The 23,712-nt window shown below is 59.0% G+C and overlaps 2 protein-coding genes across 7 annotated transcripts in view; both read left to right on the top strand.

Annotated features, from left to right (window-relative positions):
• Nucleotides 1-15,516, top strand: part of ANKRD11 (ankyrin repeat domain containing 11) — a 149,944-nt gene extending 134,428 nt beyond the window's left edge. For all 4 annotated transcript variants that reach the window (XM_064519829.1, XM_064519827.1, XM_064519828.1 and 1 more), the window contains 7 exons: nt 1,491-1,633; nt 2,008-2,155; nt 3,021-9,748; nt 11,421-11,519; nt 11,614-11,757; nt 12,956-13,048; nt 14,277-15,516. In XM_064519829.1, coding sequence (XP_064375899.1) covers nt 1,491-1,633; nt 2,008-2,155; nt 3,021-9,748; nt 11,421-11,519; nt 11,614-11,757; nt 12,956-13,048; nt 14,277-14,462 — 7,541 coding nt within the window. In that variant the 3' untranslated portion in view covers nt 14,463-15,516. The remainder of the gene's footprint in view (nt 1-1,490; nt 1,634-2,007; nt 2,156-3,020; nt 9,749-11,420; nt 11,520-11,613; nt 11,758-12,955; nt 13,049-14,276) is intronic.
• A 3,461-nt stretch (nt 15,517-18,977) lies between these two features.
• SLC22A31 (solute carrier family 22 member 31) lies at nt 18,978-23,189 on the top strand. 3 transcript variants are annotated; one of them, XM_064519825.1, is made up of 9 exons: nt 18,978-19,501; nt 20,948-21,051; nt 21,129-21,283; nt 21,370-21,538; nt 21,725-21,855; nt 21,940-22,048; nt 22,128-22,342; nt 22,472-22,583; nt 22,751-23,189. In XM_064519825.1, the coding sequence occupies exons 1-9, from the start codon at nt 19,103-19,105 to the stop codon at nt 23,028-23,030; spliced, it is 1,674 nt and encodes a 557-aa protein (XP_064375895.1). In that variant the 5' UTR covers nt 18,978-19,102; the 3' UTR covers nt 23,031-23,189. The 3 variants fall into 3 exon arrangements, with proteins under 3 accessions (XP_064375895.1, XP_064375894.1, XP_064375896.1); XM_064519824.1 differs by having other exon boundaries at nt 18,979-19,501; nt 22,673-23,189; XM_064519826.1 differs by lacking the exons at nt 21,370-21,538; nt 21,725-21,855 and having other exon boundaries at nt 18,980-19,501; nt 22,673-23,189.
• Nucleotides 23,190-23,712: the final 523 nt, after the last annotated feature.

The raw sequence follows: 23,712 nt of genomic DNA, 5'->3' as shown, positions 1-23,712 counted from the left end.
GGGAGTCTGGGGGAGGATTTGCAAAGGGAGGGGGCTGGTTTAGCTCCCGTTTTACTTGAAACATGAGAAATGGTATGCACAAAAATATTAAAAACATCAGGTTTGTAGAATCACGGCTCCGAAGCTGAGTGGTGACTAGCTGCGGCGCTCTGGGTGTTGTTTTTTAAGCGCAGACGTGAGCGTGTGGCCGAAGGGGAGCCGCGCTCGGCACGCAGAGCACCGCGCTCCGGGGAGATCAGCCTCCGCGCTGCTCCAGCAGCAAATCCACGTCGGAAAGCGCTCGGGGCTTTCTCTCCAACCCCCTGCTCCTCGCCCAGACGCGATAGCACCTCCGTCTCCTCCGCCTAGCCGGGCTGCGAAGCTCTTGCTCCGGGCGGGGGGGGATTTTGGGGGGGCCGAGCCGGGGGCCGCGTGCGGAGCGGGGGGAGGAAGGCAGGCTGCGGGCGGCCCGCTCGGCCGAGCCCTGGGAGGGGAACGGTCTCGCAGCGAAATGGCAGTCGTGGGATGAAGCGTGCCGCTCCGGCGCTCCCAAACCTGCGAGGGGGCTGAGTTAGCGTGAGGCGGCCTTTCTCCTGGCACCTCCGAGAGCTTGACTCTGCTCTTTGCTGCTCTCTTAGCACGATTCTTTGGCTATAAATAGGACTTGCGTGTTCCTCCGCCTGTATGATTAATATCGGTGCTAGACTGAAGTATCGGTTGTGATTAATTTTGGTCACAGGTGCCCCTTTTTAGTGCTCCAAGTGAAGGTAAGCGAGCGAGCTCCCACGACGCTATCAGCAAAATGCTCAGGGAGCCGTACACATTTGCTGGGAAACTTCAAAACAGCTTCTGCTTAAAAATAGTCTGTTTGAACGTGATAAAGCGTTTCATTCTGTATTCTGCAGAGGTTTGTTTGAGAAGGAGAGCCGCTGTTACTGTGGAGATCTGCTGTTTGGCTTCTCTCTGAAATCGGGGCCTGTTTGCGGTGGCAGAGCTGCTTGCTTTGGAAAGCGTGCCGAAAATATTTGTTCGGTCTGTGTGTGGGAGGTTTCGGAGGAACGTCTGTAGTTCAGAGCTCCTTTCTGACTCCAGCAGCAGCGCTCCTCGTTCGGAGCAGTAGGAGAGGGGATCGGGTCTGAGATCCGACTTCCAATAGCGGTTCTCTTAATTTCATACACAAAACTTTGCCGTTCGATTTCCCAGAGCTGCCTCGATTCTCGCAGATGGTTTGTCTGTGGCACGTTGCACCAGCAAAGGGAAGAGTGGGATGGACTCACCCAGCGCGTCTGGGGCTGCCAGGCAGAGCTGCAGGTCTCTTGTGCAGAGTCTTTGTCGCGTGGACCCTGCTGCGCCACGTGGAGCTGGTTGGGGACAGTCACGCTGGCCACCAGGGCCACGGGCACCCAGACACGTTGGCAGCTCTAGCTTCTGTGGATGGAGGATATTTTTCACTGTCTTTAATTTTTTCCGTAGAGATGATGTCCATGTTACGAGCGTCTGTTTGCTTGCAGGCTGGACAGCATTGCACGAGGCGTGCAACCGGGGTTACTATGACGTTGCAAAGCAGTTGCTTGCTGCAGGCGCCGAAGTCAACACAAAGGGGTTGGACGACGACACCCCGCTGCACGATGCAGCGAATAACGGGCACTTCAAGGTTGGTTTTTGCTGGATTTCATGGCTGGCTTTTAATGAGAATTTCCCTGCCCCAGTGCTGTTAAATATTTTGCTTGCTGTTCCCCTTTCCAGGAGAATAAGTCATTTTTCCTCTGGGGCAGGGAAGAGAGGCAGCATAGCTTTGCATCTAGTTCTTTTCCCTTCTTTCCTGCCCAGATTAATCCATGTTGTCATTTTTTGTCTCCTTTCTTATCAGTGACTCTTACTGTCCTAAGGCCTGTCCTGTGTCCTGAGGAGCGGCTGCTCTGTAGCCTGAGGACACCCCGCTTTTTCTTGCATATCTGAAAGCTCTGCAAAAAGCCTGGAGCTGAAACATCTTTGTGAGCATCTTCAAGTCTCATTTTCTGTTTGCAGGTGGTGAAATTGTTGTTACATTATGGAGGGAATCCTCATCAAAGCAACAGGAAGGGAGAGACACCTTTAAAAGTAGCTAATTCCCCCACCATGGTGAATCTACTCCTGGGAAAGACCACGTATCCCTCTAGTGAAGAGAGCTCAACAGGTGAGATTGACCTTTATGTGAACATGGGAGTGATGTTTGTGGCCTGCAGCTGTCTGTTAATACAGATACGTTAAGAGGACAGTGAAGTTAGACTGTTGTCAGAATATCTGCACGCTGCTGTCACGGTCAGGAGTCCATCTGTAGCTGTAACTCTCAAATTCAGACAACATAACTACCAGCCTTTAGCTCCGGGAGCTCTAGCTGTTTGCCCTGGAAGCCTACGTTGAGATCACTTGCCTGGTGCAATCGAGATGTAGGATTGGAAGCCAATTGCAGGTAAATGGATGTCTTACCTTTAAAATGTCAGTAATATTCCAGCTTGTTCATAGAAGGGAAGAAGTTTGAGTGCACATGTTGTGTATTTCCATCCCTTCCCAGCTAGGGAGACAAGGAGCTCTGCTGTACCAGCGCTGGCGTTCTCAGGCTGTGCTCCTGGGCTAGGGTTTAGTAGGGTGCACAGACAGAGCCTGCCCCGCGAGTGCCACCACCGTGGCTGTGCTGCATGGGAAAGGTTGCAGCTTTTGAGTAGTTCTAACTGGAGAAAACGTTCAAGCCTTATGGGGAGTCTTGGCCTGCCACTCTGTTTGCGTGGTCATAACCCCGTTAACAATTTTTTCTCTCGATATACCCTGGAGGTTGTTTTCAAGAACATCCCTCACAGGCTCGATACTGAACAGCTATTCCTTTCTGAAAGATCTTCCAACTTGTATTTTCAGCTTTTAGCTGCGTACTTAGCAAAGGCTGGGTGAGGCAGAGGGGCGGCAGGGCTGTTCCCGAGGGTTCGAGGTCTCTGCAGCAGGCTGTGATGATGTTCCCTTCCCAGGGCCCCGCGGAGGCCTAATGCATTGTCCTCTTCTCTCTGCAGAGACCTCAGAAGAGGAGGACGCCCCTTCCTTCGCTCCCTCCAGCTCTGTTGATGGCAATAACACAGACTCAGAGTTTGAGAAGGGTTTGAAGCACAAGCCCAAGGCCCAGGAACCCCCCAAGACCATCACCCCGGTGAAGGATGAGTATGAGTTTGATGAGGACGATGAACAGGACCGGGTACCGCCAGTCGATGACAAACATTTGCTGAAAAAGGATTACAGAAAAGAGACTAAAGCAAACAGTTTCATTTCCATACCCAAAATGGAAGTGAAAACTTATACTAAAAATAACACGATTACACCAAAGAAAGCTGCCCACCGCATCCTGTCGGACAGCTCGGACGAGGAGGAGACTAGCGTTGCTGTGGGGACTGGGGAGAAGCTGCGACTTTCGACTCACTCGATATTGCCCAGCAGCAAGATCCGAGAGCCCGCCAGCACAAAGCCACAGAAGGAGAAAAGCAAAGTAAAAAAGAAGCGGAAGAAGGAGACTAAAAGCAAAGAGGTTCGGTTTGGCAAAAAAAATGACAAATTTTGTTCCTCTGAATCAGAGAGTGAAAACGTGGAGAGTGAGGAGGATGATAGAGACTCTCTTCAGAGCTCTAGCTGTGTAAAGGACTCCAGGCTAGTGCTAAAGGAATCCTCCTTGTTTAACTCTCTGTCTGCCTCATCGACCTCTTCTCATGGGAGTTTAGCATCCCAAAAACATAATCCTAATCTTACAGAACAGCACTCCAAGCACTGGAGGACGGACAATTGGAAAACCATATCTTCTCCAGCTTGGTCAGATGTCAGTTCCTTATCGGACTCCACGAGGACGAGACTGACAAGCGAGTCAGACTACTCGTCCGAGGAGTCGAGCTTAGAGTCACTAAAGCCGGTCAGGAAGAAACCAGAGCACAAAAAGAAAAACAACCCACACAACACCGTTTCTGAGAAAAAGAATTCATTCCATTCCAATGTGGATGGAGCAATTCCAAAGCTGGACAAGGAGGGGAAGGTTGTTAAAAAGCATAAAACAAAACACAAACATAAAAACAAGGAAAAGGGGCAGTGTCCCATCAGCCAAGACATTAAAATAATCAAAACTTTTTCTTTTGAGTTTGAGGACTCTAAACAAAAGCCTGAGAAAGGCTTGATAGTAGAGACAGAAAATCCAGTCGAAAATAAATTGAAGGTGTTAAAGCATGAGCGAGAACACTGTAAGAAGGAAGAAAAGCTCCCCAAAGGTAAAATGGAGGAGAAGGAATGGCTGTTCAAAGATGAGACTGGAAAATCCTCGAAAGAGGAGAAATCATTAAGAAAACTCAAAGATGGTAGTAAAGACACGAGCAAATCCTTCAGAGAAGGATTAAGTAAATCAGAAAAAGAGAAGCCTGTAAAGGAGAAGTCTCCCAAAGAGGAGAAGCCCAGAATACACAAGGAAGAAAGAAAGAAGAAGTCAAAGGACAAACAATCAAAATCTGAAAAGAAGAATGATCTGAAGGAGGAGAAAATTGCTAAACTAGAGAAAGAAAAATCCTTCAAAGAAGAGAAAGAAAAATGCAAGAAAGAAAAAGTTTACAGGGAAGAGTCTGGGTTTGATGAGTTTAATAACAAAGGCCAATTTGCCGAAAGCGAGGACACAAAGTTCAGCCTCTCGGATGATCAGCAAGAGAGATGGTTTTCAGACTTGTCATCTGATTCTTCCTTCGATTTCAAGGGTGAAGATAGCTGGGATTCTCCAGTAACAGATTTCAGGGAGATTAAAAATGACACTGTGGCAAAACTAATCATAGAACCCGTGAAAGAGGAAATTAAAGACAAGAAAAAAGAAAACAAAACGAAAGAGAAGAAAGAATACAATGAAAAACGTAATGAAAAGGACACTTTCTTAAAAAAGAAAGAGAGAGACTATGTGGACAAAAACTCTGAGAAGAAAAAGGACCAAACTGAAAGACACAAAGTTACTCCTAGTTATTTGCCTGAAAAGGACAAGAAAAGGAAGGATTCTGCAGAAAGCGTCAAAGAGAGAAAAGAAAAAGATACAGGTGAAACCAACAAAGATAGAAAAGATTCCTCTGATGGCTCTAAAGATCGAAAAGATGTTAAAAGTAAGCAGGAAGAGCCCTATCGAGATGAATTTAAAGACTATGGTTGTGAAACATTCTTCAAGGATAAGTCTGACCCTGAATTCAGTGGCAAAAGTCTGGAGAGTTGGGATAGGCACCATTCTGGGAAGGAGAAGGAGAAGAAAGACGCTCCTGATAAGGAAAAAAAAGAAAAAGCGAAGCCAGAAAAATACAAGGAAAAATCCAAAGAGGGAGACAAGGAGAAAAATGAAAAAGTCGCTCCGGAGAAAAACCTGAAAGACAAAGAACTAGATAAAAGTTTCAAAGAGAAAAAAGAAACGAAAGAGAAATACAAAGACCTGCACAACAAAGACAAAGAAAGGAAGAGTTCTTTTGACCAGGTTAAAGAAAAGAAAGAGAAAAACTTCTCTGCAGATAGAGATGACTTCTCCGAGAAAAAGGAGGAGAAGAAAGGCAAAGAGAAAAGCTGGTACAGCATCGCAGACATCTTCACAGATGAAAGTGAAGATGAGAGGGATGATTACAGCTTAACGGGGTTCAAAGTCAGTGAAGCTGTTGGGAGCGAAATGCATCGGCTCGACAGTCTGCAGGAGAAGGATGATGGTGCAGCTGCTGAAAAGGAACTCTACACCGACAAACACCGCAAGTACTCCTCGGACAGGCAGCATTCAGGAGAAAAGCAGAAAGAGAAGGATTCTAAGGAGAAGAAAAAGGACAAAGGAACATCGGAAGGCGGAAAAGAGAAAAAGGAGAAGAATTCCTTTGAAAAACACAAAGAGAAGAAAGATTCTACGGAGAAGTACAAAGACAGGAAAGACAGAACATCCATAGACTCCACTCAGGAAAAGAAAAACAAGCAAAAGCTCCCTGAAAAAGCTGAAAAGAAACATGCCAATGACGATAAGGTGAAAAACAAGCATAAGGAAAAGATGGATAAAGAGCATTCCAAAGAGAAAAAGTCTTCAAAAGGAGGAGAGTCAGAGAAGAGCCTGCTGGAAAAATTGGAGGAGGAGGCTCTGAATGACTACAGAGATGACTCCAATGATAAAATCAGTGAAATCTCTTCTGATAGCTTCACAGATAGAGGACAGGATCCAGGACTGACCAGCCTCTTTGAGTCTTCTAATCTCTCTCTTACTGATGCCTCTGAAGAAAAATTTAAAGATTCTCTCCCTTTGCCCTGCTTGCAGGACAAACTCAAGGAGAAGGAGAGACACCGACATTCCTCATCTTCATCGAAGAAAAGTCACGAGAAAGAAAAAGCAAAGAAGGAGAAGACAGAGAAGAAAGAAAAAACAGAAGATTTTAAAGACTCCAGTAGCAGAAAAGATTCCACTCATTACGAAAAGGATTTCTCTGTGGACGGGGAGGCTTTTAGCACTTCCTACAACATGAAGGCAGAGCCTGATGAAGAACCAGAAAAAAGCATTGATTACTTATTTTCTGAAAAGAAAGATAAAAATGATTCTGAAAGAGAGCTGTCAAAGAAGGCAGAAAAAGAAAAGAGTTATGGTTCCAGCGCCATCAGCACAGTGAAAGAGAAAAAGAAGCGAGATAAACACAAGGAAAAATGGAAGGAAGAAAAGGAAAAGCATAGAGACAAACATGCAGATGGTTTCTTTAAACATCACAAAGATGAGCCAAAGTCAACAGTTAAAGACAAGGACAGTCCTCAAGTTACCACCTTTAAAGATAAATCAAAGGAGGAAAACCTCAAATTTGGCGAAACCAAGCTGAAGGAGAAACTCAAGGAGAACCAAGAGAAAGACAAAACAGAGTCAATAAAAATAAGCAATGGAAATGAAAAAATAACCCTTTCCAAAGATACTGGCAAGAAAGATACCAGGCCAAGGGAGAAACTTCTGGGAGATGGTGATCTGATGATGACCAGCTTTGAGAGGATGTTGAGTCAGAAGGACCTGGAAATTGAAGAACGCCACAAAAGGCACAAAGAGAGAATGAAGCAAATGGAGAAAATGCGACACAGATCCGGAGACCCCAAATTAAAGGACAAAATTAAAAGTGCTGAAGAGGTGCGCAAGAGGAGCCTGGATCTGGCGACAAAGAAGCCGTTAACGCTGGATACACAGCTTAAGGACAAGAAGCTTAAAGAATTAGGTCCACTGACTCCTATACTGTCACCGGACAACAAGGCACAGCCTGCTGTTGGGACCGATTCTAAAGACTGGATAACTGGCCCTCAGCTGAAGGAAATCCTTCCCGCGTCTCCCCGGCCGGACCAGAACAGGCCGACAGGCGTTCCGACCCCAGCGTCCGTGGTATCTTGTCCAAGCTACGAAGAGGTGATGCAGACACCAAGGACTCCTTCGTGCAGCAACGAAGACTACACGGATCTGATGTTCGAATGTGCGGATTCGCAGCACTCGCTGCCCATATCCACGATGTCCATGAACGCGTGTTCTCCATCCTTCTTTGACAGATATGCAAATGTTTCTAGCGGGCTCCCTGAGAATCCGAGTCAGACCCCAACACGTACCATACCTTCTACGAACCTTTACCGGTCTATCTCTGTGGATATCAGAAGGCCAGCTGAGGAAGAATTCAGCGTTGGAGATAAATTCTTCAGACAGCAAAGTGTCCCAGCAACATCAAATTATGACTCTCCAGTGCAGCATTTAATGGAGGAAAAAGTTCCCCTTCCCTCTGTTCCTGCAGAGAAGTTCCAGTGTTTATCTCCTGGGTATTATTCACCTGATTATGGGGTTTCATCACCTAAGGTGGAAGCTTTGCACTGTGCACCAGGAGCTGTCAGCGGAGTTGCCCAGTCACCTGAAAGTGTCTTTTCTGGTTTACAAGCAAAATCCTCCCCTTCACATAGAGACGAACTGCTGGCCCCTTCTGTAGAAAGTGCTCTTCCTCCTGATCTTGGCATGCCGTTGGATACCACAGAAGAGCAGCAAGCTACTGCTTCTATTATGCCACCAGAACCCACCTTCTTACCGCCTATGGAAGAAAACCATTTTAGTTCGGCCATGCCAGAACAAAACAATATGGACTGGGACAACCCTCCTTCCAGAAATCCTGACACTGCAATTCCTCCCAGCCTGATGGCCAACCCAGCAGAGCACTCTGTCGGCTGGTCCATGGGCTCAGAGCTTCTAATGAAATCTCCCCAGAGGTTTTCGGAGTCCCCTAAACCACCCCTCTGTTCCCTAGAACCAATTCATCCTACACCAGTAGCCTTCATTCCCACAGATACGTCATACCCAGTTTCTCCTATATCTTACCCTCTGTCAGTGTCTGAACCAGGGCTTGATGAAGTCAAGGAAGATGCTGAAGAAGCAGTTCCAGGAGAGATAGCGACTGCTGATGAGCAAGCGCCATATATGTCCCCTACTAGATTAGACACGTTCTTTAATAACTGCAAGCCTCTTCCAGAAGAAGCACCTGAGATACCTCCAGAGCCCCCTTGTATGCCGACAGAAACTCAGGCAGAAGTTGTTAAGACACCAGAAAACAACTATTTGGAAAACAATAATACTGCGCCTGCAAATACAGAGGAGCCTGTAACGTGGCCTGATCCATTCACCAATACAGAAGATGATTTGGACCTTGGCCCCTTCTCACTACCAGAGTTGCCGCTCCAACCTAAAGATGTTCCAGAGACAGAGATGACAGAAGCAGAACCGGTAGAAGAAAGTCCCGTAACAGCTTCAGAAACAAGTGCTGGGATTATTAAAGCGAGTGCGTCTGTAATAGCTTCCAGTGAACAGGAGGAGCCGCCAGCCAGCCAGCCAACTACTGCCCTGCCTGTGGAAACAGAACCGCAAGCAGAGGAGCAGAAATCGGAAGCGACTGCACAAGAAGCCACCTCAGAAGTGCTGAACGTACCTGATGAAAAAGGAATAGAGGAATCAGAAGCACAGATTTTCCAACAGACCTCATCAGAGTCTGCCCAGGTAGAGAGCAAAGAGGTGGAGCCCATTCATGAAGACCTGTCCTCTTCCAGTGGGGTGGCAGAGAGCAATTCCCAAAGCTGTCCTCCACCGGTGACCACTCCCGAGAGTGGCATCACACAGGAGAGTGCTGCAGCACGCAGTGGGAGCCAAGTCTCTTCCTCCCAGACAGAGGCACCTCCAGGGAACACTCAAGCAGAAATCATTGAACCAGTCCAAAAACCAATAGCAGAAGCTCCCAAACCGCCCAAAATAGAAGAGATTCCTCAGCGGATTACCAGGAACCGGGCTCAGATGCTGGCCAATCAAAACAAGCAGAACGCTGCGTCTTCTGAGAAGGAATTTCCTCCTGTTTCTGCACCTTCCACGCGTGCCAAAGGCCGAATTACAGAGGAAGAAGATTCCCAGACTCAGCACCCACGAAAACGCAGGTTCCAGCGTTCCAACCAGCAGCTGCAGCAGCAGATCAACACCTCCACCCAGCAGACGAGAGAGATGATACAGCAAACACTGGCAGCTATTGTAGATGCTATAAAACTGGATGACATTGAACCTTATCACAGTGACAGATCCAACCCCTACTTTGAGTACCTCCAGATCAGGAAAAAGATTGAGGAGAAGCGGAAAATCCTCTGCTATATTACTCCCCAGGCTCCACAGTGCTACGCTGAATATGTCACCTATACTGGCTCCTACCTACTGGATGGCAAACCTCTAAGCAAGCTTCATATTCCAGTGGTGAGTCACCTTCTCCCCTCTCTTATTTCTGCAAATCGGTTTAAAACACAGCACCAGGGACTCTCCCCTCCCTTGTTGCTACCAGCACGACCACGTTGTCCCCTAATGCAGTGAAAGGGCTCTTACGGTGCCGATGGTGCCCCAGCGGCGTCTTTAGCAGACTTTCAGAACATACTCGCGGTCACCAAACCGAGCCGCGGTAAGGGGACGGCTGCGTGCTAAATGCATCCTCTGAGATTGTTGTATTTTTGCAGACAAGACCTTAGGCGGTGCTTAGGAACCTAAGATATTCTGAGGCTTTAGAGCGAGTTTGTATGAATCCGCTGGATTTGAGGCCAGAAGGCAAAATTGCTTTTACAAGCAGTATAGTAATTGGATAATGAACCTAGAAGACTGTAAGGAAAAGATAGCTGCTCTTACCTCCTGCCTTCATTTTACTAAAGCTTCAATATTTGACCTGCCGATAGTGGTAACTCCTTGGCAGTGGGACCTGCATTTCCTTGCTGCACTGCGTGAATGGACTTTGCTAATACAAATGCATCAATAAGCTTAATGCTCCAGGCAGTAAATCTGGGATCCAGCCTCGAGGAGGAGGAGGGTCAGTATGACCTGCCGCGTCAAACTGTGTTCCCTGCTGCAGCTGGTGCGATAGACCCTGGTCCATGGGCCTTTCTTTTGCCTGTCCAGAACAGCAGTGAAGTCCATGCAAGAACCTCAGAGAAGCCCCTTTTTGCTTTACTAGAATGAAGTTTTTATTGATGTAACATTCTCACAGGGATTTTTCCCTCTGGGAAATATAAACAGGTTCTTCTTTTACCCTTACACAAAACTTTGTTTGAGGAGTCTGATACATTCTACCATTTCAGAAGCCATGACTCTCCCTAAGTGAACCAGCAGGCCAAGCGTTGGGGGAAATCTCCATTTCCCCCAAGTATGAGCCGTGCTGAAAGTGAGGGATGAAAACGTGGTGCCTGTTCCTGCAGTGAGGGGGGGGTAGGACCAGCACCTGCCCGGAGCCCTGTTGCAGGAGTTAATACGAGCTTCGTCTGCCGCAGAGCCGTGAGCCTGCGGTCACGTCTGCTCGCTCCTTCCTAGGCTAATTCGGAGCCGCCTGCTCTGCTGTGCTGCGGCTCGCGCTGAGCTTGCGGGGTGCTTTGCTCGGGGGGAAAACGCGGAGCAGCCTCGGCCGCTTGTTCCCCTGGCTCAGCCCTGCGGCTCTTTCCTCATCCACGAGACGAACCCTTCGCGGGGTGCGGACCGGGCTGCCCCTTCCAGTGTTCCTCCGAGTCTCATCCCTTTCGTCGAAGGCTCTCAGGCCCCTTTACAACCTGCCCTTGCAACACCCGGGTGAGCAGGCGGGTGGTCGGGAGAGCTCTGGCTCCACGGGCCGAGCTCGCTCTCTGCGCCGAACATCCGCCCCGTCGTCTCGTCCCTGCCTGTGCTCCGAGCCCCTGCTGAGCAAAGGCGCGGGTTTCTGCTCCTGCAGCTCCGCGCAGCACCCAGCGGGGCCCCGTTCCCTCGCCAGGCCCTTGGGAGACGTCTGCCTTCCCCCCGTGGCCTTGCTGCCAGCCTGCTGCAAGCCCCTGGCTGCGGGGCAGCGGGGACAGGCCCCGCGCGGCTGCGGACGCGGCGGAGCCGCTGCCCGTAACGCTTTGCCGTGGTGTGTCCGCAGATCGCCCCGCCGCCGTCGCTGGCAGAGCCGCTGAAGGAGCTCTTCAAGCAGCAGGAGGCCGTGAGGGGGAAGCTGCGGCTCCAGCACAGCATCGAGCGGGTAAGGGCCGCGCTCCGGGGGATTCCTGCCGGGGAATCGCCTTTGCTGGGAACCCAGGGCGGCCACGCTCACGGCTTCCTCTGCCCTTCCGCAGGAGAAGCTGATTGTCTCCTGCGAGCAGGAGATCCTGAGGGTTCACTGCCGGGCAGCGAGGACCATCGCCAACCAGGCCGTGCCCTTCAGCGCCTGCACCATGCTGCTGGACTCCGAGGTCTACAACATGCCTCTGGAAAATCAGGTCAGTGCCTGTCTTTGCGGTGACGGAGCGTCTCAGAGGTGCTGTGCCAGGTCCCGAGGGAGACGTGCTTTCTCGGCGGGCGGGCGGGAGGGACGTCACTAATGCTCTTCCTGCTCAGGGACCTGTCACACACCACAGCACGCAGGTACGGGACACGTTGCGAGACCTCCCCAGCATGTGCCCAGGTCAACTGGTCTGACTCAGCTGCGGGAGGGCTCGAATCGCCTGTTCGGTGACACCCCGTGCGCGTGCAGGGCAAGCAGGTCCAGGAACACGGATGCAGGGAGCATCGTGTGTCTCTTTAGAAGCAGCGATGACTCACGTTTATCAGTGAGTCGCAGGACCCTCTGCCCTTCTTCTTGATCAGGATCATCTGCGCATTTGGAAGGTTTATTTATCTACACTCCGGGATTTCTTTTCACATTGCATAAAGGGGAGAGAGCCATTAAATGAATGTGTATCTGAATCCTGGCATTGAGAGAGCCAGCCTCTGCTGCACAGCGCACAGAAAGTGAGCGTTTCTTCCTTCGATGTCATGTAGCTCTGTGCCAGAGAAGGGGGGAATCAGGTCCGGTTTCTGCAGTCTGTTGCTGTGCGGCTTTGTGCGGACTCAGAGTGCTGCAGTGGGACGGAGCGGCCCCGTCGGCCCCCTCTGCCGGCCCGCGCGCCGCAGCTGCGCCGCCAGCCTGGCTGCTCTGGAGGGAGCACCGTGCTGCATTGCAGGAGTGAGCCTGTGCGGCGGCAGCAGAGCGGAATTTATTAGTGCCCTGGCATATTGATTCAGGAGCCCTGATTTCATCCCTCGCCGTTTCTCAGCCAAAAAGTGTCTGTGCTTCTACGCTAAAGACGTTATGATCTTGGGCATGGGTTGAAGGAGACTGAGCGCTGCAGGTGCTGTGACGGGGGCCGGCCCACACGGCCTCTTAGCTCTCTGCAAGCAAAGCAGAAATGCGTGCGTGCACGTGTGCGTGTGCCTGCGCAGCATCCGTGTCTGCGGCCGAAACCCCCAGCGAACGGCTGCCGGAGGAGCTGAGCAGCACGCTCCAGTACTGCTCCCTGCAGGCATCCCTCTGGTTACTTCGGCCCCGTTTCTGGTCAGTGCGCTCTGAGAGGGGTTGAATACGGCCTGTCAGGACTTGGACTGTTTTAAAAGGAAAAAGAAGTACCATGTAATTCCCTTTTGCTGTCTTTTGCTTAGGGAGACGAAAACAAATCGGTGAGAGACCGTTTCAACGCGCGACAGTTCATTTCCTGGTTGCAAGACGTGGATGACAAGTACGACCGAATGAAGGTGAGCGGCGCTGGAGCCCCGGCACGGCGGCTCGCGGCCCCGTTTGCCGCGGCGGCACACGGCCAGGAGCAGGGCCTGCTCTGCTGCGCGGGCCGGGGAGGGGTTTGCGAGAGAGCGATCCCGGCTGTTGCTTGGAGGGTCCCGCGGTTCCCCTGAGCGCTGTGGGGCCGGGGAGGCAGCCGGTTGTGCTGGATGCTTTTTTGGGAAGCTGTGGTCATGGTTTCTAAAAACCTGCTGGGAGGAGGCGTCCTGGGAAGCTGCAGGCAGCATTCTGCAACGGGGAGCACTCGTGTGGACGGCATACCGAGAGGTTGGCACCGCTTTGGGGATTACAGGAGGGCATTTGCCCCTGCTGCTCCGAAAAGGGGGATTTGAGGCACGTGCTGCTGCGGGTGCTGTCTGGCTGTTCCCTCTGTGCTTCTTGCCGTCTGGGCTTGGGCTTCTCGGGCAGTTAAGCCTGCAGGGCCTGCTCTTAGCAGCCACACGCGCTGCAGCAAGCTCAAAGCCTGTGGCAAGTCTGCGGGTGGCAGGAACCCATGCAGCGCTCTCCAGAGCGCTCCGCAAAGCTCGGGGTGGCAGACCCGGGCAGCGGTAGCGAGGAGGGGTGTCCGCCCTTTCCGCTGGAGGAGTTGGCAGCTCGAACGTGAGCAGCGGATGGAGCGGGACGCTGCCCTCGGCTGCTGCGGAGGCTTCGGGGACTCTGCTGAGGCCGTTCCCCGCGGCGGCAGTGCTCTGAGTGCTTACGAGCCTTTACGAGCAGCCCGTGGGCTGAGCTGTGCTGCTCTCCCATGCGCAGAGCAGCCAAGCGCTTGGCTTGTGCCCGTGCTGGAAACGAGTGGGAAAGCGAGAACATGAGTGTCTGCTCTGTTCGCTTGCCTCTATGTTTTGCCTTTCCCTTAGGCAGAGGGGTAAAGGTGGTGCCTGCAGGCCCCGCGGGTCTGTTTGTGCTCTGCTCCTGCATCGCCGTTCAGGCCGGCAGCCGGGCTGTCGTCCCCCCGTCTGCAGGGATGGGCTCGGCCTGCGGAGGCCCTGCCGCCCCGGGACTGGGGGCTTCGGGGCGCCCTGTTCGGCAGCTCCTCCCAAGTCCAGCTTTTCCTCCTGTCCCGTTCCCGTTGGGTGCTGTGTCCCGCGCGGCTGCCGCGATCCCTGGCCTTTGCAGGGTGCCCTGGCAGCCGTCCCGGCCTCCCCGCTCACCCCTCATCTCCACTTGGGTTTCTTTCCCATCCAGACGTGCCTGCTGATGCGACAGCAACACGAGGCTGCTGCCCTCAACGCGGTGCAGAGGATGGAGTGGCAGCTGAAGGTGCAGGAGCTGGACCCCGCGGGCCACAAGTCCCTCTGCGTGAACGAGGTGCCCTCCTTCTACGTGCCAATGGTCGACGTGAACGATGACTTTGTGCTCTTGCCGGCATGACAGTTCCAGACCGGGAGACATCGCTGAAGACTGGCAAGGACGGGAGCCCTCCGAGGTCGGGCGGTCGAGCTCACATTCACCCTTACCGCTTGCTGATGAATCCCTGGTCAGAGGAGGAGGAAGCAGCTATCGGCAGAAAACTAAACAATAAGAAAAAAAATTGCACTTTCTTCACAGCGCGTCCCTCACTTCCGGACTGAGGTGGCTCCGCCGGGCAGCGGGGTGGGGACGCATCTCCTTTCCGCGCGGCCGCCGCGGCAGGGAGGCAGCCGGGCTGCGCGCAGCAGCGAGCGCCTCGCCGGCGAAGGGACTGGCCTGGAGGGAGGAGGCCAAGGACACCGTTTGGTGTTGCAGAAGCTGCCGAGCGGGGCCAGCAACCACGTGATTCATGTACTTGTGAACGCGGTGATTTCCAGCTCTCTGCTTTCCACCGGTCTGCGGATCTCCCCGCAGAGAAGCTGCGGTAGGAAACTACGGGGGGTGGGGGGGGTGTTTGAGTTTCTCGTTCCATCCTGGGTATGTCTAAAAACAAAAACAAAAAATTAGAAGCAACAGAAAGCGTCCAACTTCGGCAGACGCGGCTCTGGAGGTGTGCGCGGCGCCAGGCTCCGGAGCGGGGCATCCCGCAGCAGCCGCTCGCCACCGCTCCGCAACAGCGGCGGGCGCCGCCGGCCCGCGGCACGCTGGGGCAGCGCGGCGAGCGGCGGACGGACGGACGGACGGACGGAGAAATGGTGACGCAGAGAAAGGACTTTGCCAACTGTGTTTTTAATGGAGTAAAATCCATGTGGTTTATATATTTTTTCCTTTAATCTTGGGCATTTCGTTTCTCTTTCTGAGAACATAACTTGAAAACACTACAGAGCCAATACTCATATAAAGAAAAATTGTATCCCATAAATGCTGTACAGTTTTTATATACATTAACAATGTACTTTTGCTGCCTTCTAGATAATTTATTTTGCAACACATTACTGCACAGTTGTAAATAACTTATGTACTGTAACATCACTTTCAGTTATGTGTAAAGAAATAAATAAATTAATTAAAATTATCTTTGTATGTATAGTTCACCCTAGGCAGCACTTTCAAGGAAAAAATAAGGGCCAAACTGGTGTGCAGTGTTATTTCCCAGGCGGTCTCCCGTGCTCGGGCCTCGCGGACGGGTAGCCTGACTGCGATGCGTGCTGTGCAGTTCTCCAAATGACCCCTCCTGATTTTAACAGTGTTGTTTTTCTCCTTTCCCGGCCCTCCGGAGCTGATCCCGCAGCCCACGGGCCGGAGCCGTGGGGAGGGGGGATGCAGAGTGCTGCCGAGGAGGACGCGTGGCTTCGGGCCGACGGGCGCCTCGACGCGTGGAGCCTCGGTAGCTGCGGGTCTGTCTGGGGCCGGTGTTTGGGGGCTGCAGAGTCGGAGAAGGAGGGCAGGGCCCAGCGCGGCCCCTTCCTCGAGGCCGCGCTCCCGGCGCGTCGGTGCTCGGTACTTTCTGGGCGAAGCCGGTTGTGTACAGGGCGCGCAGGGAAATGGCTTTCTTGCAGCTGGGCGATGCTGTTTGGGCGAGCCGGGACCGCAGAGGGGCTTGTGTGTGGCGGTGCTTGGTGTTGGGGGTCTCGTTTCACGGGGCAGTGCCCCGGCAGCTTCCCACGGTGGTGTGACACCCGCAGCCTTGCTCTCCTCCTCCTCCTCTGTGTCTTTTGCCTTCTTTCCCTTCCTTTCTGATGCTGAATGCGAGCGATGAGTTGCGCTGAACGCGGCTGCCCTGCTGGGCTGAGCTCGCGCTCGGGGTCTGGTTCGGCAGCGCGCGGTGGTCCGGCTGTCCCCGTGCCGGCCCCGCGGCGTGCTCGCGTCCCCGCTTGCTTTTCTGAGCTGTGAAGTATCGGGGGAGTCGGGGGGGCTGCTGTGAGCCCCGCGGGGTCGGGCGCCGGCAGGGCCCCCCCGAGCCTGCTGCAGGCTGGGGGAAAGCCGGGGCCTCGCTCCGGGGGGAGGAAGGCTGAGAGAGCATGCGACGCGACCGGGGACACGCGTTGCACCGATCACCCGCCTGTCCCAGCACCGCGCGGTCCCCGTCGTGGTGCGGAGCTGCGTTTCGGGGTGTTTCACGGCCGTCTGGGGGGGTCACGCCTGACCCCAGACCCGGCTGGCAAAGCTGAGCCTCAAGCACAAGCGCGCGGTGACGTGGCTGGAGACGGATTCAAGTGCCTCTTCCAAGACCTCTGTGCCTTGCTCGCACCCGCTGCCCGGCGTTGGCCCGCGGCGAGCCCGGCCACCCCGCTCCTCACCACCCCGGCGCAGGCTGCGAACACCCCCGGCACGGTGCCGGCACGCGCCCCCCTGCCTGGCCCAGCCCCGCTGTCCCCCAGCTGTCTCGTTTTCCCTTTTGCCGGGTGCATGTGCTGGTTAAACGTCTCGGTCGCTTGCTCCTTTCGGCTCCGGGGAGGTTTTGAACGTGTCCTGGCTTCTCCTTGCTCTTGCGGTACCGGAGCGGCTTTGCGGAGCCGGGCGGCCCCAGCGCGGCTGCCCCCGAGCCGCCCCCACGGGCTCGACGGCTCCCCAGGCCACGGCCGGGTCTCGGTGCGGGGGCGAGGGATGCAGCGGGCTGCTGCGGAGCAGGGCTGGGTGCTCGCTTGTTCGCCGCGTGCTCCCTTCGCGGGAGGCAGGGCCAGGGAAGGCAGCTTCGCCGCAGGGGCCGGGTTGTCTCTTACGGGACGGGAGAACGTGGCCACGATAAGACTTTCTGTTTCTTTTTAATTAATTTCCAGCCCTGCTCTTTATTTTGTTGTTAAACAAGCATAAGTGAATCTGTGTAAGCATGGAGAGACCTTTAATCAGCCATGTAAAGCGACACAAGCGAAAGCATCGCGCTGCCCCGCCGCCGTGCCGCATGGCCCGGGACCCCCCTGGTGCCCCCCCGGCCCCGTCCATCCGTGCAGATACCGCCGGTGGGGTCGCGGCTGCTCTTCGTGCTCGTCCGACTCGCGCGAGCGCGGGTGGAACCGCGGCAAGGCTGCGCCGTCCGTAACGCACCGCCCTAAGTTTTCACGCCGTGGTTTGTGCACGTGCCGTCGGGCAGCACCGGTGCTGCCGAGGCCGCCGCGCCGCCGCCGCCTGTTTTGGCTGTACAACTTCCCGCGGGGAGAGGCAAAAAGTGAATGCAAATGTTATTTTCTACCGTTGCATGTACAGAGATGAGCGCCAGAGAGATGCTGTTGTCCCTCAGAGATAATGTTCGTAAATAAATTTAAAAAAAAAAAAAAAAAAAAAAAAAAAAGCTCGTTTGTGGACTTGTTCCCACGGGGAAGAGCGGCCCCATGGGGTGGGGGCCGGATGGGGCCGACCAGGGCGGGGGGGAGCAGTGGGGCTGAACCAGGCTGGGGGTCTGGACTGGCCTTGGGGGGCTGAGCGGGTCTGGGGGCACCTGGCTGGGGCAGAGGGGGCCAGAGTTTGGGGTCTGGTCCCAGCAGCTGGGGGCTGAGCCAGGCTGGGGGGTCCGGACTGGGCCGGGGGGTCCAAACTGGGCTGGGGGAGCCAGACGGAGCCGGGGGGGTCCCAAGCAGTTTGGAGGGGGGCAGACTGGGACCAGGAAGGTCTGAATGGAGCTGGGGGGTGGATGAGAACCGGGCTGGGGGGGTCCAAGCCGGGACTGGGGGAGGCGAACGGGGACTGGGAGAGTCTGAGCGGAGCTGGGGGGATCCAAACCAGGCTGGGGGGGGGGCCTGGGGGGGGCAGACTGAGCTGGGAGGGTCCAAACCGGGTTGGGTGGCAGCTGGACTGGGACTTGGGGGGACGATCCAGCGCTGGGGGGGCACCTGAGCAGGGCTGGGAGGGTCTGGGGGGGTCCAAAGCGGGTTGGAGGGGGGTGAACTGGAGCTAGCGGGGGGTGAACTGGGACCAGGAGGGTCCGAACAGAACTGAGGGATCTGAACTGGGCTGGGGGGAGGAAGGTCGGTCCGGGCTGGGAGGATCGGAACTGGGCTGGGGGTGGCCAGTCCGTGCGGGAGGGGATCCGAACCGGGCCGGAGGGGTCGGACCGGGCTGGGGGGGGGGGGTCGGTACCAGGCTGGAGGGGTCGGACCGGGGCTGGAGGTGGCCGGTCCGTGCGGGGGGGGGTCGGAACCGGGGCTGAGGGTATCGGACCCGGGCTGGGGGTATCAGAACCGGGCTGAGGGGTCGGACCGGGCTGGGGGGATCGGACCCGGGCAGGGGAGGTCTGGACCGGGCTGGAGGTGGCCGGTCCGTGCGGGAGGATCGGACCCGGGCTGAGGGGTCGGACCGGGCTGGGGGGATCGGACCCGGGCAGGGGAGGTCTGGACCGGGCTGGAGGTGGCCGGTCCGTGCGGGAGGATCGGACCCGGGCTGAGGGGTCGGACCGCGCTGGGGGGATCGGACCCGGGCTGGAGGGGCTGGACCCGGGCCGGGGTCGGTCCGCGCTGGGGCCGGGCCGGGGCGGTCCGAGCGGCGCCGGGGGCGGTGCGCGGTGCGCGGAGCTCGGGGCCGGGCCGGGCCGGTGCCGCCCCCGGCGCCCCGCCCTCACCTGCCCGCGCCGAGGCCGCAGGCGCCCGGGCTCTGCCGTCCGTCCCGTCCCGTCCCGTCGAGTCCCGCCGGGTCCCGGCGGAGCGGCGGCGCAGCGCGGCGAGGCGGCGATGCCGGGGGGGGCGGCGATGCCGGGGGGGCGGCCGCGGGGGCGGCGGGCGGCGGGCGGCTGGGTGCCGTGCGCGGCGCTGGCGCTGGGCTGGGCGCTGGCGGCGGCGCTCGGGGCCCCCCCGCCGCACCGCTGCCGCCCCGACGCCGCGCTGCTGCCGCCGCCGCTGCGCCGCCTGGCGGGGGCCGCGCTGCTACGCGCCGCCGTCCCGCGGCTCCGCGGCGGCTGGAGCCCCTGCCAGCTCTACCGGTACCGCCCGGGCCCCGGCACCGGCACCGGCCCCGGCACCGGCCCCGGCAGCGGCAGCGGCGCCGCGCGGCCCAACGGCACCGGGCCCTGCACCCGCGGCTGGCACTACGCGCTGCCCGCCGCCGGCCTCCGCTCCAACCTCGTCACCCAGGTGCGGCGGGGGCCCCGGGGCTGGGGGGGGTCCCTGGGGCTGGGGGGGTCCCTGGGGCTGGGAGGATCTGGGGAGTTTGGAGGGGCTGGGGGGGGTCCCCGGGGCTGGGGGGCGTCCCTGGGGCTGGGGGTGTGTGGGGAGGTTGGGGTGCTGGGGGGGGGTCTCTGGGGATGGGGGGGTCTGGGGAGGTTGGGGGGATTGAGGGGGTCCCTGGGGCTGGGGGGGGGTCTGGGGAGATTGGAGGGCTGGGGGGATCTCTGGGTCTGGGAGGGTCTGGGGAGGTTGGAGGGACTGGGGGGGGGGTACATGGAGCTGGGGGGGGTCTGGGGAGGTTGGGGGGATTGAGGGGGTCCCTGGGGCTGGGGGGGGTCTGGGGAGATTGGAGGGCTGGGGGGATCTCTGGGCCTGGGAGGGTCTGGGGAGGTTGGAGGGACTGGGGGGGGGTCCATGGAGGTGGGGGGGGTCTGGGGAGGTTGGATGTCTGGGGGGGTCCCTGGGGCTGGAGGGGGTGTGGGGAGGTTGGTGGGCTCCGGGGGCCCAGGGGCTGGGGGGCCCTGGAGAGACTGGGGGGCTGGAGGGGGCCTGGGGAGGTTGGGGCCTGGGGGGCCCTGGGAGTGGGGCGAGGTGTTGGGGCAGTTGGGGGGCCTGGAGGGGTCGCTAGGGCTGGGGGGGGGGTGTCTGGGGAGGTTGGGGAGGGCTGGAGGGGTCCTTGTGTCCGGGGGGGCTCCTCGTGACCGGGAGGTCTGGGGACGTCCCTGGGGCTGGGGGTGGTCCCTGGAGGTGGGGGAACCTGGGGAGGTTTGGGGGTCTGGAGGGGTCCCTGGGTCTCAGGGGGGCTTGAATGGGGTCCTGGAGTTTGGGGAGATCTGGAGAGATTGAGGGGTTGGTGGGGGGTCCCTGGCTCTGGGGGGCTCTGGGGTATCCGGAGGGCTCTGGGTCTGGGGAGATTGGGGCGGGGGGTCTGGAGGGAGCCCTGGGGGTGTTCCTGGGGCTGGGGAGGGCTCTTGGGTGTTGGGCGGGGGGGTCCAGGAAGGTTGAGCAGGCCCCTAGGCCGGGGGAGGTCCAGGGGGGTCCCAGGGTTGGGGGAGGCTGGAGGAGGTCAGGAGATTGCTGCGATGGGGGGGGGGGGGTCCATGGCTCTGGGGGTGTCTGGGGAGCTTTGGGGGGATCCATGGGTCTGGGGGGGGTCCATGAGGATCTGGGGGGGGGTGGTTCCTGCAGAGGGAGGTGAAGGAGACCTTGGGGGTGAGCTGGGAGCACTGGGGTAACTGGGGGGGGTTGGGGGTGGAATTTGGGGGACGGAGCTGTGGCAGCTTCGTGCCCCCGCTTCTGGCTGCGGGGCAGGGGCTCGTAGCAGCCCCCCACCCCGGCCCCCCGGGGGGGGGCTCCCGGCCCCGCGCGGCTCAGCCCCGGGGGGGCCGCGGGCCCCCCGCCCTGGCGCCGCAGTGGGACCTGGTGTGCGCCTCGCGCTGGAAGGTGCCGCTGGAGCAGACCACCCACTTGCTGGGCTGGACGCTGGGCAGCGTCGCCGCCGGCCTGGCCTGCGACAGGTACCCGCCGCGGCCCCCCGCCCCGGCGCCCCCCCCCGCCCCGGCACCGCCGGGCTCACGGCCCCCGGCCCTCGCAGGCTCGGCCGCCGACCCGCCTTCGTGGCCTCCCTGGTGCTGGCGGTGCCGCTGGGCCTCAGCGTGGCGCTGGCCGTGGACTACGTCATGGCCCTGGTCACCCGGCTGCTCTTCGGCGCGGCGCTGGCCGGCGCCTTCCTCTCCCTCTACGTGGCCCGTGAGTGCCGGGCGATGCTCGGGGTGGGGGGACGGGGGGACGCGGCTGCCCCGCGGCACCCACGGGCGCCCCGGCCGTGCCGGCAGGGCTGGAGCTGTGCGACCCGCCGCACCGGCTGGCGGTGACCACGGTGGCCGGCTTCTTCTGGATCGCCGGGGAGCTGCTGCTGCCGGCGCTGGCACTGCTCTGCCGCGAGTGGCGGGTGCTGCAGGGCGCCGTCACCCTCGTCCTGGCGCTGCTCGCTGCCTGCTGGTGGTAAGGACCTGGGGGGGGGGATCAGAGGCGGCCGCGGGGCTCTCCAGGTGGAGTGCGGGCGGCTCCGGAGCCGGTGAGTGTTTGCCCAAGCCGGAGCGGTTTCTGGCTCTGCAGCCCCGGAGGGGGGGACGGGACGGGGGGGGGGCGGGCAGAGCCCGTGGCCTCCCCACGCCGCTGCCTCCCCAGGTGCCCGGCGCTGCTGCCGGAGTCGCCGCGCTGGCTGCTGGCCACGCGGCAGCTGGAGCGGGCCAGGCGGGCGCTGGCCGAGAGCGGCGGCGCGGACGACGGCTCCTGCGGCCAGCGGAGCCTCTTGGCAGGCGAGTCGGGCCGGGAGCTCCCCAGCGGCACCGGGCTCCCGCCGCCCTGCGGCGCCGGCTCCAACGGGACCGCCTCTCCCGCAGAGCTGGAGGCCCTGTCTGAGGGGTCCCCGCAGCCCCGGTACCACGCCGTCTGCGAGATCTTCGGCACCCGGGTGATCTGGAAGAACGGCGGCATCCTCGGCTTCACGGCGTGAGCGTCGCAGGGGGACGAGACGGGACGGGACGGGCCGAGCCCCGGCTGCCCCCGCCTGAGCCCGCTCTGCCGGCAGGTTCATCGGCGCCGGCATCCGCCACTGCTTCACCCGCAACCTGGCGCCCCACCTGCCCCAGTTCTTCTACTCCTACTTCGTGCTGGTGGGCACCGAGGCGGTGGCCTGCGCCTTCGTGTGCCTCACCGCCGAGCGCTTCGGCCGCCGCGCCGTCCTCCTCCTCTGCACCGTCCTCACCGGCATCTCCTCCCTCCTGCTGCTGGCGCTCACCCAGTGTACGTGCCGGGGGTGCCGCGCCGGTGCCGGTGCTGGGACCCCCCCGGGCTGCCGGGGTCTGCTCCGCCTGGTGCCGGGGGGGGGGGCAGGATCTGCCCCCCCGCGCCTGACGGCCGCTTCGCCCCCAGACCTGCTGGACCTCATCGTGCTGACGCTGTCGGTCGTGGGCATCACCGCCTCGCACGCCGTCGCCATGCTCAGCATCTTCTTCGCCAGCGAGGTCCTGCCCACCGTGGTCAGGTACGGGGGGCTGCAGCCCCCGTCCCACCCAGGCCGTGGGGGCCCCCGCGCCGGGCCCCCCCTGAGCGTTTTCCCCCCCCCCCCCGCAGGGGCGCCGGGCTGGGCCTGATCGTGGGGGCCAGCTTCGTGGGCAAGGCGGCCGCCCCCATCACGGCCATCCCCAACAGCCGCGGCTTCTTCCTGCACCACGTGGTCTTCGCCTCCTTCGCCATCCTCGCCGTGCTCAGCATCATGCTGCTGCCCGAGAGCCAGGGCTGCAGCCTGCCCCAGTCGCTGCAGGACGGCGAGGGCCAGCGGCGGCCCCCGCTCTTCCGCCGCCCCCCCCGCGAGGACCACCTGCCCCTGCTGGCCTCGCAGCGCGCCGCCTGCCCCCCCCGCGACTACTCCCGCCTCGCTGCCTCCACCAAGAGGGTGCTGGGCCCCCCGGGCGCCCCCCGGGCCACGTAGAGCCGGGCACGGTGCCGGGCTCCCGCAGGGACTGCGGCCCCCCCCTTCCCGCCAGGGCCGGATCCTGCCCCAGGAGGAGCGGTGCTGGGAGTCCTGGGGCCGGGGGTGATGCCCCGGGGGGGGGTTCTCGGGCTGCCAATAAAAGTGCCTTGATTTGTACCGCGGGCTGGCCTGGTTGGGGGGGGGGGCACACCGGTGCCCTCCCCGCGCGGGACCCAGAGCCACCAGCCCTGTTCTCCAGGGATCTTTATTGCGGGGGGGGCTGGGGGTTTCCTTGCACCCGCGCCATTGCTGCAGTCCTTTGGCCGCGGGGCCCGGCCGGCTCTGGGCGGGGGGGCTGCGGGTCGCCCTTTCCCCAGCCCCCCCCGGGCTCCATGTGGCCTCCCCGCGCGGGGCTGGGCTGCTCCTCCCGCAGCCCCCTGCCTCGGGCCAGCGTCGCCGGGTGCGAGGTCCCTCCTGCACCGCTGCGGGGGGGGGGGGGGGCGTGCCCCCCGGCCGGGGCCCTCCTGGTGCACACGTGTATGCAGCCCCCCCCCCCCCCGGTGCATGCACGTGTGCAGACCTCTGCAGCTGGCACCTCGTGCACACACGTGTGCAAGCCGGCTGCCTCCTGCACACGCGCGTGCAAACCCCCTCCCCCCCGGCCAGGCCCCTCCTGGTGCACATGTGCATGCAGCCCCCC

This window comes from Dromaius novaehollandiae, chromosome 13 (assembly GCF_036370855.1).
Source record: "Dromaius novaehollandiae isolate bDroNov1 chromosome 13, bDroNov1.hap1, whole genome shotgun sequence".
Taxonomy (NCBI): domain Eukaryota; kingdom Metazoa; phylum Chordata; class Aves; order Casuariiformes; family Dromaiidae; genus Dromaius; species Dromaius novaehollandiae.
The sequence above is the reverse complement of the archived record's forward strand: the minus strand, read 5'-3'. Positions and strand labels throughout refer to the sequence as shown.

Coding starts and splice junctions, on each gene's coding strand:
- SLC22A31 (XM_064519824.1), top strand. CDS start 19,103: ATGCCGGGGGGGGCGGCGATGCCGGGGGGGCGGCCGCGGGGGCGGCGG. Junction 21,052..21,128: donor GCCGGCCTGGCCTGCGACAG/GTACCCGCCGCG, acceptor CGGCCCTCGCAG/GCTCGGCCGCCGACCCGCCT. Junction 22,343..22,471: donor GCTGCTGGCGCTCACCCAGT/GTACGTGCCGGG, acceptor CTTCGCCCCCAG/ACCTGCTGGACCTCATCGTG.